The 21,922-nt window shown below is 42.7% G+C and overlaps 2 protein-coding genes across 2 annotated transcripts; both read left to right on the top strand.

The window, feature by feature from the left end:
- Positions 1 to 4,927: 4,927 nt before the first annotated feature.
- Positions 4,928 to 9,650, top strand: LOC140575461 (major intrinsically disordered Notch2-binding receptor 1). Its single transcript, XM_072695805.1, has 3 exons — positions 4,928 to 6,931; positions 7,837 to 8,028; positions 9,468 to 9,650. The coding sequence occupies exons 1-3, from the start codon at positions 4,928 to 4,930 to the stop codon at positions 9,648 to 9,650; spliced, it is 2,379 nt and encodes a 792-aa protein (XP_072551906.1).
- Positions 9,651 to 14,504: 4,854 nt separating this feature from the next.
- Positions 14,505 to 21,910, top strand: cfap161 (cilia and flagella associated protein 161). Its single transcript, XM_072695013.1, has 7 exons — positions 14,505 to 14,707; positions 15,110 to 15,199; positions 18,014 to 18,252; positions 18,406 to 18,487; positions 19,090 to 19,248; positions 21,437 to 21,510; positions 21,697 to 21,910. Exons 1-7 carry the CDS (start codon positions 14,636 to 14,638, stop codon positions 21,908 to 21,910), a joined length of 930 nt encoding a protein of 309 aa, XP_072551114.1. The 5' UTR covers positions 14,505 to 14,635.
- Positions 21,911 to 21,922: the final 12 nt, after the last annotated feature.

Here is a 21,922-nt window from a genome sequence, read left to right as displayed (position 1 = left end):
CACACAGCTAATCAAACACACAACTAATCAAACACACAACTAATCAAACACAACTAATCAAACACACAACTAATCAAACACAACTAATCAAACACACAGCTAATCAAACACACAGCTAATCAAACACACAACTAATCAAACACACAGCCAATCAAACACACAGCTAATCAAACACACAACTAATCAAACACACAACTAATCAAACACACAGGTAATCAAACACAACTAATCAAACACAGCTAATCAAACACACAGTCAATCAAACACACAGCTAATCAAACACAACTAATCAAACACACAGCCAATCAAACACACAGCTAATCAAACACACAACTAATCAAACACACAGGTAATCAAACACAACTAATCAAACACACAGCTAATCAAACACACAGCTAATCAAACACACAACTAATCAAACACAACTAATCAAACACACAGCTAATCAAACACACAGCTATTCAAACACAACTAATCAAACACAACTAATCAAACACACAGCTAATCAAACACAACTAATCAAACACACAACTAATCAAACACACAACTAATCAAACATACAACTAATCAAACACACAGTCACTCAGACACACAGCCAATCAAACACAACTAATCAAACACACAGCTAATCAAACACACAACTAATCAAACACACAACTAATTAAACACACAGCTAATCAAAACAACTAATCAAACACACAACTAATCAAACACACAGCTAATCAAAACAACTAATCAAACACACAACTAATCAAACACACAGCTAATCAAAACAACTAATCAAACACACAGCTAATCAAACACACAACTAATCAAACACACAACTAATCAAACACATATCTATCATATATGGCCCTATATGCACATATCACTGCTGTCCAATGAAAACCATGTATCTCCAATTTTGTCCGTGTTCAGTTTTCTCCATGGTTTGAACCCTGTAGCTGCTTTTTTACACTGTGTAAATAATTCTGCATGAACGGACCAATAGAAATGCTCTAAATCACTTTGAGTAAGCTATTAATTTGCATTGACCTCCATTCAAAGCTAAGGACGTTTCTGCCTTCTCCTGTAAAGTCACTATTTTGGAGATGCATGTTTTTAGTTTTTATTGGGCAGAGATATACAGGGGCATACATTTGGATCATATATATATATATATTGTATTCATTACATGTAAAGCGACATATTTTAACTTTTTTTTTATTTTTTACTTTTGCTTGTATCTTGTATTGAATCAGAATTGAATCCAGTATCTCAAATGATTAAAATATTTCTTTTGGAGTTTCAGTAAATTACTATTCATACAGTATGAGTACTGAGTATCTCTCAGTCCAGTTCTGCTCATGCAGCCACACTCATGAGGAAAACCACAGCGCTGACAGCTGCCCAGACAACGATAATTGAGGGTACGCCACAGAGAGCCATTGTTGATAAGGCCGGCTGTTCCCAGAGTGCTGTATCAGAGCATGTTAATGGAAAGTTGTCTGGAAGAGGAAAAGGTGGTAGGAAAAGGTGCACGAGCAAAAGGGATGACCGACTGCAGCTTTAAAGGGGATTGTCCAGAAAAGTCGATTCAAGAACTGGGACTGAGGCTGGGGTCAGAGCATCAAGAGCCTGAACCAGAGACACTGACCAGAGAGTCTGGAGGAAGAGTCCAGTGTCCAGTTTCCACAGTCTGGAATTGCTTGGTTTGGGGTGCTGTGTCATCTGCTGGTGTCCCCCAAGTCAACACAGCCTAAAGCCCACCAGGAGATGTAGAGCATTTAATGTTTCCATCTGCTGACAAGCTTTATAATGATGCTGATCATTTAGTCAAGTACACTACATGTCCAAATGTTTGTGGACACCCCTTCTTAGTAAAACAAAAAAGGCACAATAAAAACATTGCAGTATTCTAATTTATTGATATGCACTAGTATGTACATACAATATATGTCCAAATGTTTGTGGACATGCCATGTAATGAATGCATTCAGCTACTTTAAGTTGCACCTACTGCTGACACAGATGTGCAAATGCACAAAAACACACACACAGCTTGTGAGAATAGGAGTCTCTGGAGCACATAATCATGAAGATATCCTGATCTCACTAACACTCTTGTCACTGAATGCAATCAAATCCTCACAGCAATGCTCCTCCAAAAATGTAGTTAAAAAAAACCTTCTTCTCCGGACAGTAGGGACAGTTACTCCAACTCCAAAAGCAGGAGAAACTCTTATTAATACCCTTGATTTCAGATGAAATGATGAATGAGCAGATGTCCCAATACTTTTGTCCATATAGTGTACTTGAGTATTTGAGAATGTCAGTTAGGTTGGCATATACGTCTCATATATTTCAAGAAGTGACGTATATATGTTGGATATAAGAGGATTCCACAGTGTTGGAAAATATGGGAAAATCAAAAATGCACTACTTTGATTTTCTTGAGATCTTGAGAAAAGGGTTCTTCTCTCTCAGGAAAATGTTTGCCGGGTCAGGATAATGTTTAATATCTTGAGGCAAAAAAAAGTAATTAAAACATAATGTGAATCCAAGACCTTTTCATTTTCAGAAATGAAGAACATGTTTCTCTGCTGCATTTGATGGATCTCCGCTGAGGATCAGGGTTTGGGACAGAGCTCCAGTCCAGTCCAGACTGCCTCTTCACTTTTGGAGGGCTTGCACTCATCAATATGACCCATTATGGGTTCTCTAGTGGCCCTCTAGTGGCCATGGTGTAAAGAGTGTTGCTCAGGGCCATAATTATACATTTATTAGAAGTTTGATTGGGTCAGGCCTGTTTGTAGCTAGGATACGTGTGTGTGTGTGTGTGTGTGTGTGAGAGAGAGAGAGAGAGAATGAGAGAGGGGAGAGAGTGTGTGTTATAGTGGTGCTCAATGTGGAACAAATGGAGAGTCTGTGTTTCTGTCGTTAGAGGGCAGAAGTGACCAGTTGTCTCTCTCACTCACGCTCTCGCTTCCTTCCAGCCTGGCCAGCAAAACCCAGAACTACTGAGTGTTTCTCTCCCAGCTCTCCCAGCTACTGGACTAATAGTTTTTCTCTTGGACTCTACTCTTTTACCTGGGCTTCACTTTTGGCATTTGTGTGTTTTTTGTTATATATATATATTCTTCATTGTTTAACAGACACATTTAGACAGTAGCTGATGTCTGGAATCTTCAGGACACCGTGTCAACTTCTAGTTTCTTTCAGCAGTTTTTCTTCAGGCCTAGTCATTTCCTTCCTAACACATGTTGTTTTTTCAGCTCTGTATCATTAGGTGTGATCTTATTAAATATCATTTCAACTTTATTATATAATAAAAAAAAAGGAAAAGAAATATGCTCATTGTGCCAATAAAGTAAAGATTACTAGAGGGCCTTGTTTAAACTACCCCATACAGTAACCTAATACATGGTCAAAGGACTGGGTGTTCATTTCAAAATATGTGTACATATATATCATATACATATATCATATCATATACAGGACACACATGAATAGTATATGCATAGTTTATATTTATTTTTTATTGTAAGTAATTATTGTATTACATACATATATGCACATGTCTGTAGTAAACACATACAGTAGCAGTCAACAGGGTACACACAGGTATCCACTGTAGTTAGGATGTTGCTGCTAGGACAGTGGCAGTGTGTGTGTGTGTGTGTAAGGGTGGAAATATCTCTTTTAAAGCCTGCAGCTACAGTATGATAATGTACATGAATACACACACATTTACTCATTTAGCAAAAAACTATAAATAGTTTATATTATACATATAAAATATTTATATTTTGTAGGTAATTATTATTATTATTATTATTATTATTATTATTATTATTATTATAACTGAAAAAGGCCAATGACCACTTTGGTATATATATATATTGGTATATATACTGTGATTGGATACTAGTACAGCACATCGAATGCTTGGATTGGATAGTAGTGTCCTGCGTCCTGCTCTGGGATAAGCTCATTGTTTGTGCTTGTGGACAGGGGGTCTGATATTACTGGCTGATTTTACTGGGGTTATAAATCTGATATATATATATATATATATATATATATATATATATATATATATATATATAAATTATATATACAAGCACAAACAATGAGCTTATCCCAGAGCAGGACGCAGGACACTACTATCCAATCCTAGCATTCGATGTGCTGTACTAGTATTCAATCACAGTGCAGGACGTCTGACACTTCCAGCCAATCCTTGCGAGGTTGCCTGAAAACGGGTGGTAGGAAAAATAAGGCGCGATGTAAAGATGTGCCCCATCTCATAAGCTACAACGACAGTGGCTATTTTAAGGCTTTGAATAAGGTCAGCACTCTGCAATGATGAGCTTGATTTCAGCTTCATGGAATTGCCTGTTTCCCCTGTAAACTTCTCCTCGCCAGGCTGGTTCTGTGTAGCTCAGAGAAACTGCAGAAGAGTCTTTTAAAGTCGACGCAGGAATCGGAATAAAGGGAATTCTATTAATGTGGGAAGATGACCTGGTTGTCTGTTTCCTGAGTGAGTAGCCTGGATTGAATCGGATTGAACTGGATGTGCATGCAGTGACAGAAAGTCAAGGGGGTCCACTGTGTTTTGCAAAGGGTCAGGCAGGTAGGTAGGTCACTGCACCTGGCAGAACTTGCATGTTTCTTCTCTCTCTATTTTGCAGTGTGAATCTGATGCAGCCTGTATCCTGTGAGACTAGTTCACCAAATTATACACCCCCGCCCCCCCTTCACCTTCCAGGAGGGTGGTTGTGGTCTAAGGTGTTTGTCATTGAGGTTGAGTAGGATGAGCTGATGGTCGTACAGTTCGATGCCAGGGGTCAGAGTAGTTCTGTGCATGTAGGAGAAGGACGTGGGGCAAGTGTGACTCCTCTGCACCAGAGAAGCTGTGTATGTGCCGGCCTGCTGCCGTGCCGTCATGTCAGACAGTGCCGATGACCCCCTGGTGCTCCTGGAGATCCTGGAGGTGCTGGGCGTGTGCCGTGGCCGTGTGTCGTACGCAGACGTGTGCGTGTATCTGAGTGGCCGCTATGAGCTGCAGCCTCTGCTAGAGCTGCGCAGTCTGCTGTACTCCACGGCCTGCCGCGACCCATGCTTCCCGGCCACCCTGTTCCGCGAGCGGCTGCACCCTCCCTGCAGCAACCGCCTGTCTGCGGCTGCTGATGTGGTCTCCCTCTTCAACCTGCTCACACACACGCGCCTGCCTCCCTCACACACACACACTGAGCAGCACTCCCAGACCTCCTGCCTGGCCTGCGGTCAGGGATGTCCTCGCTGTGATTGGCTGCGAGAAGGAGGAGGGACCGTAGCTCCAGGCTCTAAATATGAGGGCTCCACCGAAGCATTGATCAGGATGAACTCTGAGGTCTTGCACACGCAGACTCCATCACACTTCCATGCTCACTCCACGCAGACGCAACCTGCTCCACACACACTCAGCCAAGGCGGCATGCAGGTCGCGCACTCCGTGGACGTTCCTGGCGAGTGCCCTGGGAATCAGGAGTCGTCCGGCAAGGCCCCGGCGACTGGCTCAGATCCAGAGCCCATCTACTCTTGCGCCCAGAAGAGGAGCGCGTTCAAGGGGGAATTTCACAACCTGTTGCCGTTTGTTCCAACGGACTCCAACAACCAAATGGAGCAAGCCCAGGAGGGATTCACAGACGGGGGCGAGGATGTCCCGTTCCTCAGCTACAAGAATCCGTATCCTGATTCTATCTACTCACATGACTCTGCAATGCTGCATGCACCGCACCACCCCTCAGAGCCCTTGCAAGGCCCTGCCGCAAACTCATACGTGCACTCTGTGCAGACCGGTGACGTGCTAACACACTCACAAGGGCCTGCCATGCCAATGCACGATGCACCTGTCGCACAACTGCAAGTTCCTGCCCACGAGCAGAAGCATAAAAGTATGGACGACCTGCAAAGCTCCACCTACTTTGGACCTACAGTAATGGAGAGGACCCACCGGAACCCAGTCAAGACTGCCAAAAGCCACAGCCTGGACATCGACAGCAGGCCGGAAGAAGAAGACAAAGTTGGACTTGATAAAAACGACTCAAGGAGACCCGGATCAGAAAGGTCAGCGCTCGATAAATCGGGATTAGCTAAACCCAGATTAGGCAAACTTAGCTTTGACAACAGTAGCTTCGACATCCCTGGCTTTGACCCATTCATTGTCCGGTCAGTACGGGACACCCTAAAGCGCCTGAGCGGGCTGAGCTTGGACGCCTGGTACGACTGTTCGCCAGGGACCGAAGGCATGGCCAGTGTGGCCACTCAGACGGACGTTCCCGATCGCCGCGCCCTGCGGAGCCTCATGCTAACCGACAAGCTTTCCATCGACAATCCTGACATCGGTGAGGACGACATCAGCGCTATCTTCCGCTTCCTGGATGACATTAGCATGTGTGGCTCGATGGCCGTGCTGCCAGGAGAAGGAGGCGGGGCTCAAGAGGGTGGCGGGTTGCCTGAGAGACGGGAGCGCCTGGGAAAACTCCGGCGGCTCTTCCACTCTCTCGAGGGCCCCGAGGAAGGGGTGCGGTGGGGCGTAGGGCGGCTGCTGCAGCGGGTCACAGAGCTGGAGCAGAGACTGGAGCCCATCTCCGAGCTGAGGGAACAGCTGGCACTGGTCCTTTCCACGCTGAACCGACTGGAGCAGAGAGGACAGCTCGTTCACTCGCACTCTGAGAGGCAGTGCCCACACAAGCAGGCTGCGCCAGGCTGCGTGCACGGCGCCCACCAGCAGCACGGAGGACCCCGGCCCAACCCAGAAACAGAGGGTGCTGAGGGGGCGGCAGCCAAACGCAGGGGCCTTTTTGTACGCAGGGCCTCCAGGAGCCACACAGAGAGCAGCGGCTCTGATCAGCAGCGTGAGTGGAGCGTCAGCTACAGCAAGGAGCAGCTCACACACCCTGCTCAGGTAGGCTTGCATGTGCACACAGCAGGGGTGAGATGAGCCCCTGGGGGGGGGACCTAATGTGAAGGGCCCATATCACTGACACATAATATTTCATACTTTTTAATACTAATATTAATGTTATTATTTAAATGTTACAATTAAAATATTAATGTTAATTTATAAAATAAATGTTTTATTAAATGCAAATAAAGCTGCATAAATTACATTTTTTAATTTTTTGTTTTTGTGATGTCACTAAAATCATGATATTCACATTTAGTCAAAATAGTAGTTTAGCCCCGCCCACTCATGTTGAAGTTATATATTATGTTTCAGCCAGGTGAAATACAGGGTTACCAATCAGCACACAGACTTTTGCATATTTGCATATATATATATATATATATATATATATATATATATATATATTTACATGTACAGCATTTGCATGTGTCAGTCGTAAAGACAGAGTAACAAACAGCCTGTTTAACTCTATTATGTTGTTTGTACACTATATGGACAAAAGTATTGGGACACCTTCTCACTTACTGTTTCTTCTGAAATCAATTGACCTGGCATTAGGCAGCATGGTGCTGATAGATTCATGTTTATCTGCTTCAGATAGTCCTAATCTATTGGCAGTACTTCTCTACAGGGAGTAGACAAGCTGTGTGTGTGCATTTGCACATCAGTGTGACAATGGGTGCAACTTAAAGTAGCTGAACGCATTCATTAGAAGGGGTGTCCACAAACATTTGGCCATATAGTGTATGCTTGTGAATGTAATTAGAATACAATGCATTTTATTTGACATTTGGTAGATTTGGGTATTAGTCTAAAACACCTCATCAAAGCCCTCATCTCTGCCAGCAGACACACACACACACACACACACATCATGTGTCTTGCTTTGCTTACTGTCACAGGCAGAGCATCAGGACGGGCTGTGTAAGAAAGAGGTCCACCATGTGCAGGAGAGAAGGAAGAGTTCGCACCTCATCGCTGAGGCTCACAGAGCTCCACTGCAGAGCTCCATGCAGAGCTCCTCCAACCTGCGCCTCACTGACCGCCCCAGAGTCTCCTGGAGCCAGACAGAGCTGACGCCCTTCGACCTGCAGGTAAGCCCAGTCAACTCTACTCAGCTCAGCTCAGCTCTACTAGTCCAGCCCATTTACAGCAGAGGACAGTTGCTGAACGAAGCAGACTCTGGAACACCAAGATGTGGGTGATTCTGTATGACAGAATGTATTCAGGTGCAGAATAGCGTGAGTGGCGTACTGCAGTGGAATAGAAGAGAACTGAACATGTCCAAATGTTTGTGGACACCCCTTCAAATGAACACATTCAGCTGCTTTCAGCTGTACCTATTGCTGACATATACACACTAAGCTTGTCTTATCTTTGTAGAAAAGTTCTGCCAAAAGAATAGGACTCCCTGAAGCACCATGCAGCCTAATATCAGGCATGGGCTATAGAGGGGTATAAAACCCCCCAGCATTAAGGAGCTGCGGAGCAGTGGAAGAACTGTGTTCTCTGGAGTAATGGTGGTGATGCTCCATCCAGTACTTTGGGGATGAGGTGGGGTGGTGATCATCCAACATCCTGACCTCACTAACACTCTGGTCGCTGATTGCAATCAAATATTCACAGTAGTGCTCCTCGAAAATCTAGTAGAAAGTCTTCTTTTCTGGACAGTAGAGACAGTTACTCCAACAGAAGCAGGATTTAACCCTTAATTTCAGAGGAAACAGTACATGAGCAGGTGTCCAAATACTTTTGTCCATATCGTGTATTTTTGCAAAATGAGTTAATTAAAATATGGGTAACAACACTGTCTATCCCAAGACAGACTAGGGTTAATTCCCCAACCAGGCCTCCACTCTGTACTACACCAATAAGAGACCTTGGGCAAGACTTCAAACACTACATTCGTAAAAGTGTAGTAAATGTAGTTCATATGCACCAAAAAGATAATATCACAATACTGTACAATACTGTGGTTAAATATTGAGGGGGTGAGTCCAAACTTAATGATGAATGGACCAATAGAAATGCTCCAAAATGACTGTAAAGTTTCTATTTTGGAGACACAAGGTTTTGCCTTGTATGTGTAAGTAATGTAAGACTCACTAGATATGAACATCAGCCAGATGCCATAAATGTAAATGTAGGATTAATAAGAATACAATTTGGCCGCTATTAAAAAGAGATTGGCTGACTGTATGATATAACATCACTAGGTTAGAACTGGAAAGATGCCAAGTGTGGAAAACTGCTTTTTAACTGAGTGATTGATTGATTGATTGGTCAGTATGGTGTGGGCAGTATCGGGCACTTTATATACAGCACTTTATTATAAAAGTAGCATGCCTGGTTTACAGTATGTATTCAGAATTGATATTGCACATATTTATTATTATTATTATTTACTATTAAGATAGACTCATTATGTCTGTTTACAGTACATACACATGTAATGTAGTTGTATATACAGTATATATACACACAGATGGACCCATATAAAAAAATAATCAGCAGCATGTCTCTGTATTTTCAGGTCCCAGAGTCTCTGGACTTCTGGATGGATGACGTTTACACTCCGGCCTCAGACACACTCCTGCGGCGCTCGCAGTCCCTCACCCGCTGCAACCGGACCCAAACCTACCGCATCACCGCGCTCAGCGTCACTGCCACCGTCATCCTCATCCTCATCATCGTCATCCCGATCTGCACTGCATAATATTCCCATCACACCTCAACTCTCACACGTACAGTAATTAATACGACAAGGCCATTTTAGTTCATGCAGTTACGCCGGCATTCTGCACTGTATGATGGCTTACGTTAGGTTTCCAGCATGATGGAAAATAAGGGTCTTTTACCTGCTGTACAGTACAGACCCACTGTCCTGCACTGAATAAATTCTGCCAAAACTCAGTTGGATTGGAGAGACTGATGATTTACACTGATTTACAGCCTGTATGTTTATATATATATATATATATATATATATATATATATATATATATATATATATACACAAATATAAAGCCATAACATTAAAACCACTGACAGGTGAAGTGAATAGCATCTGTTGATTATCTGGTTCCAATGGCACCTGTACAGGGGGGTGGGATCTACTTAATAGGCAGCAAGGGAGCAGCCAGGTCTTGAAAAACAGGCAATGAGCCACTTACATATATATATGAATATGAGCCATATATATATATATATATATATACACAGAAAGTGAGCCACTTGATGATGAAAACCAAGTCAAAACATCTCCAGAACATCAGACAGGAGTCTGCAGTGGTCACTACCTACCAAAACTGCTCCAAGGCAGGACAACTGCTGACCAGGCGTCAGGGTCATGGGCGCTCATGGAGGTCCCCACCCACCTCACAACTCACAGGACACAGGATCGGATCTGCTGCTATAGTGTTAGCCTTGGTGCCACACCCGGACACTTTTAGAGGTCTTGTTGGGACAGCACAAGGGGGACCCACACAATATTAAGCAGGTGGTTGTAATGTTATGGCTGATTGGTGTGTAGGTTTTGAAGGCTTTACTATGGATAGTCACTGTCATTATCCTGTCCATGCTCCTGCTCTCAATCTCAGCTCTCGTTCTTCTAAAAGCGATGGTGTGGCGACGTCATGTAGGCGGGCCCCTGAAGTGTGGCTGTAATTGCTAAAGTTGGTCTTATGCTGGAAATGACATTTTAGGTTCCACACAAGTAGGTCAGAGCCTATAAGAAGAGACATTAATGCCATTAATGGCACTTGGATGAAGTTTAAGGTCAATTTAAACAGGGATTAGTGAGCAAACTTTATGCCAACCGTTTCCAGGCCCTTGCTAACGTCTAATGCAGTGGAGTTGAGAAATGTGGAGGAATGCATTACCTCAGGAAGTGCACAAACGCATGCTTTTACTGTTCCTCATTTCACAACATGCACGTGAACTCATGCGCTTCCACTGGCAAAGCTGATTCAACTCTTTTATGGCTAGAGGATGTTTCCGGTAAATCCTCTTTACTGTTGCTGGATGCCCATTAGTCTAATCCAATTCCCCAGCAATTTGAGTCAGACATGGAGACTCACACACACACACACACACACACAGACACAGACACACTTGCGTGCAAAAAACACATTGTCCCATGGAGGAAGTTGGAAGCACATTCTTCTCTTAGAATCTCTGAACACTTTAGACTTCAACATCCAGGAAAAAAGTTGCATCGTTAGCTACACTAAATGACAAAAGTATTGGGACACCTGCTCGTTCATCGTTTCTTCTGAAATCAAGGGTATTAAAAATAGCTAATCCTGCGTTTGTTGGAGTAACTGTCTCTACTATCCAGAGAAGAAGACTTTCTACTAGACTGTTTATAGATTTTAGAGGAGCATTGCTGTGACGATTTGATTGCATTCAGCAACAGTATTGTGTGGAGCATCACCATCATTCCAGAGAACACAGTTCTTCCACTGCTGCACAGCTCAATACCGGGGGGCTTTATACCCCTCTATAGCCCACGCCTGGCTTTATTAGGCAGCATGGTGATCTGCTCTGGAGAGTCCTATTCTATTGGCAGTACTTCTTCTCTTCAGGGACTACCAAGCTGCATGTGTGTGTGTATATATGTCCATTTGCACATCTGTCTCAGCAATAGGTGTAGCTTAGAGCAGCTAAATGCATTCTTTAGAAGGGGCGTCTACACACTTTTGGACATATAGTGTACATTCCTCTCTTCAGTTGGTATTTTAGAATCCAGTCCTCAAGGATTCCCAGATGGTCCATCTTTGCAAAACTGCTGTCCAGAACTTCCACAAAACTGTGGAGCGATCTGGACTGCTTGGTGAACCTCCACAAAAAGTGGACCATCTGAGAGCCCTCGAGGACTGGATTCTAAAATACCAGCTGCAGAGAAGAACCTGGATAACAGCGGAGTTTCTTTCAGGTGCTGAAGAATGGTTAGGGATGGGGTCTGCGTCACTCCAATGTACTCCGTGGCATGTCTTGTGGTGTCTGCTACTCCTTAGTGAAGTGATACACACAAATCATCAGCTGCAGTGAACATGGAAGCAACACTAACGGCCCAGAATGCAAGCTATGCACAATACCTTCAGCCTGGTTGTTTTGCAGGAGCTAAAAACTTACAGAAATGTGCCCCCAGGGATCTATAATGGAGGCAATGGTTTAATGGCAGCACACACACACACATATACACACATACACTGCAAAGTAACATCGCAAGACCAGTAATGGGCTATGATAGCCAGCGGAGAGAGTGAAAGGAGAGAGAGAGCCCGGGAGGAGGTTCTGTCCTCTTTTTCCAGCTGAAGGTTGCTGAGTCCCAGTTCTGTCGGCTGCAACTGATAAATGAGCCCTGCCTCGCCTTGGCAGAAGCGTACGAGCCGAGCCAACGAGCCACCTCCACACTACTGGGATAGAAGCATAGAAAGCATAGAAATACTGAACTGTGTTACACCAGTGAGCCATAACATTAAAACCACCTGCGTAATACTGCGTATGTTCCTCCTCTTGCCACAAAAACAGCTCTGACCACTCGAGGCCTCTGAAGGTGTCCTGCGGCGTCTGGCACCAAGACTGACTGACAAGTCCTGTACGTGGTGAGGTGGGACCTCCATGAGCATCAATGAGCCCTGGGTGCTGGTGCACTGGTTGCCCTTCCTTGGAGCACTTCTGGTAGGTTCTGACCCCCACAAGACCTGCCTGATGTTTTGCAGATGTTCTGACCCAGTCTAATCCTGGCTTCCAACACATCGACTTCGAGAACTTGACAATTGACACGACAGTCCCACCTTACAACCTACAGGACAGGACTGTCTTATACGAATGCCGGAGACCACAGGACACCGTCCGAGGTCTTGTGCAGCCCATGCCTCGACAGATCAGAGCTGTTCTGGAAGCACAATATTAGGTCGGTGGTTTTAATGTTATGGCTGATCTGTGCATGCGACACAAACAAGGCCTGAAAATGCAAAGTCAGCGTCTTGGCAGAGCATCTCAGACAACGTGGGACGGCGACGGATGTGAACACGGTAACAGGTGGCGCTCGGCCCTGTCTTCTCAGCTGTCTTTTCATCTGTGCTGTATAAATATTAACGACGTCAGTAACAGGGCCACTGTAACTCTAACTAGTGCACCCCTGCAGCTTGCGGCGCACAGGGGTGAATATCTCTCTGATCAGCAGTCCTGAGGGGTGAATTCCCCTGTGTGAAACAGGATCTCCATCACTTTACTAGGCTGCAGCTTTTCCTTCCTGTTAGAGTTTTAATATTTCAGAGCTCAGCTCTCATAAACATCTTTTATCTATTTATGAGCTGTCAGTTCCGTTATTGACGCAAGAGGCACTTACCATCACTTACCATCTCTGTCTCACACACACTCACATAACACACACACACACATACGGCCACTCAAAGTTTGAGAGTGGCTGAGAGGACTTATCTAATAGCACCTTTACCCAATTGTCTTTGAAGTTGACGATGTTCCGGAGCTTCAGTAGATCAAAGTAAAAATGCTGGTTAACTTAATGCATGAATGTCTGGCTGTTTCTACAGAGTGTATCCTCAGGTACAGCTCTACCTGTCTGTCTGTCTGTCTGTCTGTATCTGTATATCTATCTATCTATCTGTCTATCTGCCTGTCTACTACCTACTACACTGAAAGTCCAAATATTTGTGGACACCCCTTCTAATGAATGCATTCAGCTACTTTCACACAAATACACACACACACACACACACACACACACACACATAGCTTGTCCAGCCCCTGTAAAGTAGACTATTGTCAAAAGTCTTGCCAAAAGAATAGGACTCTCTGGAGCAGATAAACATGAAGTGCCAGGCGTGGGCTTGAGGGAGTACGAAGCCCCCCACCTCCCCCCTCCCAGCACTAAGCTACTTATGTGATGATTCGGGAGTTGAAGGTGAGGCTGGGTGTTGATCATCATCCAACAGCCTGACTTCACTAATGCTGAATGCAATCAATCAAATCCTCACAGCAATGCTCCTCCTCCAAAATCTAGCAGACAGCCTTCTTCCCTGGACAGTAGTACAAACACCCTAGATTTCAGAAGCAAGGTGTCCCAATACTTTTGTCCCTCTGGTGTACCTACCAAGCTGTCTGTCTGTCTGTCTACGTGTCTGTCTGTCTGTCTGTCTGTCTGTCTATGTGTCTGTCTGTCTGTCTGTCTGTCTGTCTGTTTGTCTGTCTATGTGTCTGTCTGTCTGTCTGTCTGTCTGTCTGTCTACGTGTCTGTCTGTCTGTCTGTCTGTCTATGTGTCTGTCTGTCTGTCTGTCTGTCTGTCTGTTTGTCTGTCTATGTGTCTGTCTGTCTGTCTGTCTGTCTGTCTGTTTGTCTGTCTATGTGTCTGTCTGTCTGTCTGTCTGTTTACGTGTCTGTCTACGTGTCTGTCTGTCTGTCTGTCTACGTGTCTGTGTCTGTCTACGTGTCTGTCTGTCTGTCTGTATGTAAATACACCTGGTTACCTTCGGAATGCATTCAGCTCCTTGTTGCCATGGAGACGCGTAAACAGCACGCCCCTCGGCTGCTTGCTCAGCTCGCTGTGAATGGCACCTCCGTGAGCTGCTAACGCAGCACCAGTGCTAGCTACTAGGCTCCTTCACCCAGCCGAGCACGACCAGTTACTCGCCACAGCCAGAGAACCTGCAGAACCTCCGAAGATTACAGAGATGACCAATTTTCGGACCTACAGACCGAGCGTGCGCGTGGGAAACTGGAGGGAAGACGTGACCCTGGAGGAGGTTTGTTCAAACACTGTCCCAGAGCCACATACACACATCACACCCACATACAGCTACTCATAGACCTCATATCACTGAGCATATGTGTGTATTTGTATACCCAAGCATCAGATACTTTGATTGTGTCCCATATTATATATAAACAATCTATACATTATATATATACACACACACACATATATATATGTATATATATATATATATATATATATATATATATATATATATGTTATATATGTGAGATATATATATATATATATATATATATATATATATATATATATATATATTGCTATCAGATATCCATATGGACATACTGCACTCCTTAATCCTCACAGACCCTCCACACAGTGAATGAAAGTCCGATAGTACTCTATACCTAAGAGCTGAGTGTTTCTGCAGGACAGCCTGAGGGACTTCCTTCATCGGAAAGACAGAGGAGAGCTCTCAATCCAGAGGACAGGCCTGCTGAGACAAAGCATCCTGAAACCAGTAAGAGACTACCAGTGTCTACACATCGCTTAATGGGATTCTCCTGTGTGGCCTTTTTTTTTTAACAAAATCCCAAAAGCAGTTTTTCATTCATAATTAATCAGATAAGTGATTACTGTAAACAGATATTATGGGCAGGTATTACTATCAAAATAAACAAGAGAGGAATCTGATCCTAGATCAGCACTCCTCCTCCGAGAGGCTTTGTGGATATGAGCCTAGAACACTTAGAGGAACGATTTGCCAAAGCCTGCACAGTTTGCCCTTGTCCCAGATGTGGTGAATTAGCCAAAACATGATTCAATTTGCTGATATATTGGGTCACATAATAATAATAATAATAATAATAATAATAATAATTAAAATATATATATATATATTATATTGGAGAATATATGGAGTGTGCATGAAATATATGAAATATTTTTGATATATTGTACTATATGTAGTGTTGACTTATAGGCTAATTCACCCACTAACTATGGGTATGACTTGGTTCGGTTTGCACACTATTTCTGTACTATATATATAAATATATATATATATATATATATATATATATATATATTATGGATGTCATTCATTTATATATTATAAGGGGTGTCATTCATGCAAACCATAAGAAATACCCATAGGTTATATATATATATATATATATATATATATATATATATATATATATATATATATATATATATATATGCATGTATATATATCATATTTTACATTGACTTCCATCAGTTATACACAGAATCTGTGACTTTTATTATGAAACTGATATATTGGGTCACATAATAATTATAATAATAATTATAATAATAATTTATTATGAAACTTGTAAATACAGCATCTGTTCATCCAAAATCCAGATGTGTTAATACTGCGAAGATCTTCTCACACCTGTACCTCACCCGTAAAGTAATACTTTCTGACCAGTCCGTGTTAAAAAATGCATGGGTCCAAACTCAGCAGACTGGACTGTGAAGAATTCTCTGAACAGGCTTGGATTCAACTACAGAGCAGCTCCCGTTGCAGCCACAGGCTGTTGTCCAGCACAGCTTCTCATGGGCAGCCAAACACAGACAGCTCTTCCAGCGCTCACCCAGATTCTCCAACCCCAGTGGCCAGGCCTGGGGATTGCTGCGCAGATGGACAGATGGAGAAGGAAAAAAAAAAAAAGCCTCCTGACATTTTTTTTGTCGGGGCGTTTAGTGAGGGAAAGGCTGAATGAACAGATCGGGATGGGACGTTGTTGTCGGGATGGCTCAGGGTCAGAGCTGAGTAGAGGCAGGAGGCAGCTTTTTGGACTGAGGGCCATGGTCACATGGTACAACACCTAGAAACCTATACCTAAGATTTCAATAACAGTGTTGGTGTAGGTAAAGAAGAGGTGGATTTATGCCATCTCTGCTCTCAGTGTGGTAGCTGAATTAGCACTTGTAGAGGGCTTTAATAATAATAATAATAATAATAATAATAATAATACATTAACCTGGAATAAAAGTAGGAGAATACTGTAAACAAATGGACAGACTTTTTAAACACTCGATGCATCCAGGGCACTATACAGTAGTGCTCTTCATTTATGTGCATAATAGGGGTGTTAACCTCTGATCTCACAACCATTTAGATTCTTCAGTGTATCATAAAATCTCCAAAACTTCTCCTCATTTGATTTATTTAATTATTTAGATTCAGATTCAGATTCAGTTTCCCCAAATAAGCTATTTAAGCGTTATGAACTGTATTTACATTTGAAAATAACACAACAATTTAATGCATTTAATGTTAATGTTTTTTATTGAATATATTATTATATATGACATTTTTAGTATTATAAACAAGAGCATTTACTTTCCATAATATCTTTGTATAAGAAAATAACATGTTTAATTAATTATGATTTATTGTTACAACAATTAGTATTACAAACAAATATTAAAATATATAAAAAAGATCAAATCCATAAACAAATAATAATCAAAATTTGTTATAATCATTTCTAATCAATTCTGACATTTTTAAATTGATAATCAATCATATGGCCACCCTTACAGTAATGCATTATGATTCATTGATGCATTTTGTCCCCCTTGTGGTTAATCCTAGTAATCGCAGTTTTGAGCACTACCACATATACTAAAGGTCCAAAAGTTTGTGGACACCCCTTCTAATGAATGCATTCAGCTACTTTAAGTTTCACCCTTTGCTGACACAGATGTGCAAATGCACACACACACACAGCTTGTCTAGCCCCTGTAGAGAAGTACTGCCAATAGATTAGGACTATCTGAAGCAGATAAACATGAATGTATCAGCACCATGCTGCCTAATGCCAGGTCAATTGATTTCAGAAGAAACAGTGAGTGAGAAGGTGTCCCAATACTTTTGTCCATATAGTGTACAAACAACATAATAGAGTTAAACAGGCCGTTTGTTACTCTGTCTTTACGACTGACACACTGATACAAAGTCCTATATATATAGGACTTTCTGATCAACAGAAAGTCCTATAAACAGTGGAGTGATGGTGGTGGTGCTCCATCCTGTGCTTTTGGGATGAGATGGGAAGTTAGGGATGATTAGGTGGGTGGTGGTGATCATCATCCAACATCCGGACCTCACTGACACTCCTGTTGCTGAATGCAATCAAATCCTTACAGCAATGCTCCTCCAAAATCTAGTAGAAAGTCTTCTTCTCTGGACGGTAGAGACAGTTACTCCAACAAAAGCAGGAGACACTCTTCTTAATACACTTAATTTCAGAAGACACAATGAACGAAAAGGTGTCCCAATACTTTTGTCCATTTTCAGGTGAGTCTTTCAGTGTCTGGAGATGGTTGTCTGCGCTTTGGAGAGACCGTCATGCTGGTAAACTCAGGAGGAACAGACCTAGACCCACGTGAGCCCTGCAGTCTCAGCATTGTTGCTGACCTCAGCAACATGAGCTCACATTCACAAGCTAGCTCTGACCCTGGTCTCCACGGACCGTGCCAGGTGGGCGGAGCCAGCAGTTTAAAGCCGTGTGTGAGGAATGCCCTCGTCATTACCAGGTACTGTATTTTCACATATCCAAATTTTTGCTGGCCCATACACACAGTTCACTAATTCACTTATTTACATGCTGACTGGAACACGCACAAACACACACACACACACACATTCTCACTGATACGCATTTCCTCTTTCTGTGGTTTGTGGCCTAGTGTGGATGGGACGCCAGATGGAGAGCTGCTTAGATATGAGCAGAGCTTTGCCTTGAGAACGACTGGAGGTTTCGCTGGAGAGGTAAACACGCTGATGACCGCTGATAAACCTACGCTGATGATAGTCTTGACGTTGATGTGCGTGCCAATGCCTTAAAAGGGAATTCCAGCCTTTCCACTTTCCTGCTGATTTACAGAAACCTTCGAGAGTTTAACAGCGCTGTTTAAACACAAAATTTGCATCTGGGAAAAAAATGGAAAACATTTAACATTTAGAAAAAAGGGCTTGGAGGTTATGACCTTGTGTGCCTTGTAGTGACACTGTAGATCTGTAGAGTAATCGTGTAGAGTGGGTTTCATAAAAAAACATCAAATTATTCCCTCATACATGTGATCAGACATATTTTCCAAAACAGATCCCCATAAACATTTATTAATTAATCCCTTGAACCCTAGGTTTATTACCCAGTTATTAATCCTAATCTAGAAACTATGGGGAATTATTTAGTGACCATTGGGTTCAGCCTATCTTGTGAAGTCCCACAGGGTTCTATCATGGGACCTATGAGGCTGATTAAGGTTAAAGAAGCAGCCTCGAAACTGGCGGGTCATTGGTTTCTCAAATGGGTTAAATGCTGAGTTTGTGAGTTGAGCCTTTTTTATTTGACATGTGCTTTTATTCAGCTTTACCTGGCCAGTGACCACAGAACCTTCCAGAAGTGCGCCAAGAGGTCCCGACTGCAGGAAGTGAGCTTAGTGGAGCAGCTGAACTTCCTTTGCTGGTGGAGAGTGGTTTACTTTGATCCACAGGAGCGTCTGGAACAGGAGGGCTGCCCTGTCCAGGTAATCACACTCTTCTGTAGACTGGCCTACAGTACTGACCGCAGGGTAGACCACAGTAGGTCAGTTCCATAAGCTAAAAGCGTGTGATGAGTCTTATATAGGAATACATGGAGAGTGAACTGTAGTCTGCACTGCTAAATATTATAATAATAATATAATAGCTATATAATAATATATAGCTTTCCCAACATGCATTTATTTGTTCAGACCTGGATACAGGAGCATTTAGTTTCTCTTATTTTTTAACAATAATTTGAAATATTTTAATAAAGAATAAAGACAGGGCCAGTCGCCAACATGAACTGGACTTGTGATTGCTATTGAGGATAAAACACCATATTTTCAGCAAATTACATTAAGCACAATTACATTAAAAATTACAATTACAATTTCATTCAAGAATCCAACTCAAATCATCATTGTCTTCATTGGAATTATGACATAATTACATTATGGGAGAAGGACCATGGCCCAAACTCCTCCTCCTGCCCCTCAAGCCCCTTATCCCCTTATACACCCCCTCTCAGTTCAGCTCCTTGTTGAACAAATGTTACACCCTCCTCCTCCAAGACGGCACCTGAAGTTGCTACTTCCTGTTTGGTGCTGGAGAGAGCAATTTACAATGTCCACATCACAATTTGCACGAGCCAGGACTAAAAAAAACTTGTGACAACATTAAATAGGGTTCATTTTATCATGAAGCCAAGAAAAAAGGCCTTAGAGCAGCTTAAGGAGTTGAGACAGCTATCCTGATCACCCAGGGCCGGCCCAGGCCTCTAAGGGGCCCTAAGCAGATTTTCATTTAGGGGCTCCCATACGACCTCCTCAGCACCAGATGCTTCATCATTTCATAGAGAGAGAGATATTGTGCAATATGCTGAAGCGCCCAGGCCTTTATCCACCACCCAAGCAGTGCGTATTGGCATTGGTACAACAGTGGCGGCAGCAGCAGCCGACAGCAGGAATTTATTGACCTAGTATTGGTGTGCAAATATGAAAATAAATTGATATAAAAATTTAATTTACCTGTGTAAGACCCTTTCATTTTATTATTTAATGTTATTTTTAAAATAAATATTTTTAGCATGATATTTTCGTGCTCTTGGGGGCCCCCTGTTGGCGTTGGGGCCCTAAGGCTCTCAGCAAGATTAACTAGATATTGTTCAGACATGGGAAATTTGTCGGTGACAGTGTAATCACTTGAAAAGACGTAATCTTGGCATCAGGGTTGCAAAAGTCTCCGATGCTTTTTGACAAGGCCTGAGATCTTTATTAGCAAATCAGGCCTGAATGACATTTCCAAGCTTTTTAAACCTTATGTTAACACTTATCAAACATGGCTTCCTTTAACAGCCTGCAAAGATCAGGAAATGAAAGCAATCAAATCCCACAAGACAGGGGAAGACTGCAAGAGGATAGCCAAGCATTTGTCAGCTTGTGGTTTGTTGTGCAGTGTGGACTGTTATTAAGAAATGGCTTCCCAGTGAAACTGTGGAGGTCAAGGCAAGTTCTGGAACACTAAGAAAAATCTTGGGGAGAATTGCTTGTTTGCTGGTAAGACAGACAAATCAGCTCCCACAAAAAGCCCCATATGACTACCAAGAAGCTGCATGAAAATTTAGCTGAATCAAGCAGGCGGTGCACTATTCTACTGTGCAGCGTTGCTTCCACAAACATAATCTTCATGGAAGACGCATACAAAAGAAACTTTACCGTTGACCTCATTCTAGAACACACTGTCTGAAGTGCAGAGACGTCTAGAAGATAAGCTTTGAACATTTCTGTGGAGTAATGAAGTCAGAATATAACTATTTAATCACATTCAGCAACGATAACTGCATTTCATGAAAAGAACACCTTGCCAACTGTGAAGCATGGGGGCGGATCTATGATGCTTTGGGGTTGCGTTGCAGCCAGTGGCATTGGAAATATTTTTCATTCATTTATTGCTTTTCTGATTGTTGCCTGTTTTTCCTTTCTTGAATTCATTGTTGATGTCTTCAGAATATATATTTTCTGCCGATATCAAGCTCTAATTATCTGCTTATATTGCTTAGAATAAGAAATAGCCTTATTAATAGGCCAATTTTTGACCTACAGAGAGTTTTTTTGCTCTTGCAATGCCTCAATATGGTATGAAAGTTGCAGCCTATTTAACATATTCATATATATGTGTGTGTGTCTGCAGGGAAACCTCAAGGTGCTGATCTCTCACTGTAAAACCAACCAGTGTCTGGCTGCCCTGGCCAATCATGAACTCTGGTAAGGGCCTCCAAACATTTTCCACATCCACTTACTCTACGTCAAATGGCACTATATAGCATTTGTTCGATGGATCCTGGTTGCAGCAGTTGACAACAGGTTTTTAATAGAAGACATTAAGTCAGATCTACACTGTGTGTGTTTTATTAATGTGTGTGTGTGTGTGTGTGTGTCTGATATGTGTAGGACTCCATTTGGTAAAGAGTACGAGATCGTAGCTCACACCTTCCTGGACTCCCATAAGGCAGAACGGGACAGCAACCACTGGCTATTTGTCACCGCTGACCCAGGCCAAGAGGAACAGAGTCTACTGCAGCGCCCCCAAGCGTCTGATGACACTTATGAGAATGGATCAGATATAAAGGCAATCACAGACACTCCACAAGAGGCTGAAAGCTGAGGGAATTTCAGC

Source organism: Salminus brasiliensis, chromosome 13 (genome assembly GCF_030463535.1).
Source record: "Salminus brasiliensis chromosome 13, fSalBra1.hap2, whole genome shotgun sequence".
In the NCBI taxonomy this organism is placed as follows: Eukaryota; Metazoa; Chordata; class Actinopteri; order Characiformes; family Bryconidae; genus Salminus; species Salminus brasiliensis.
The sequence above is the reverse complement of the archived record's forward strand: the minus strand, read 5'-3'. Positions and strand labels throughout refer to the sequence as shown.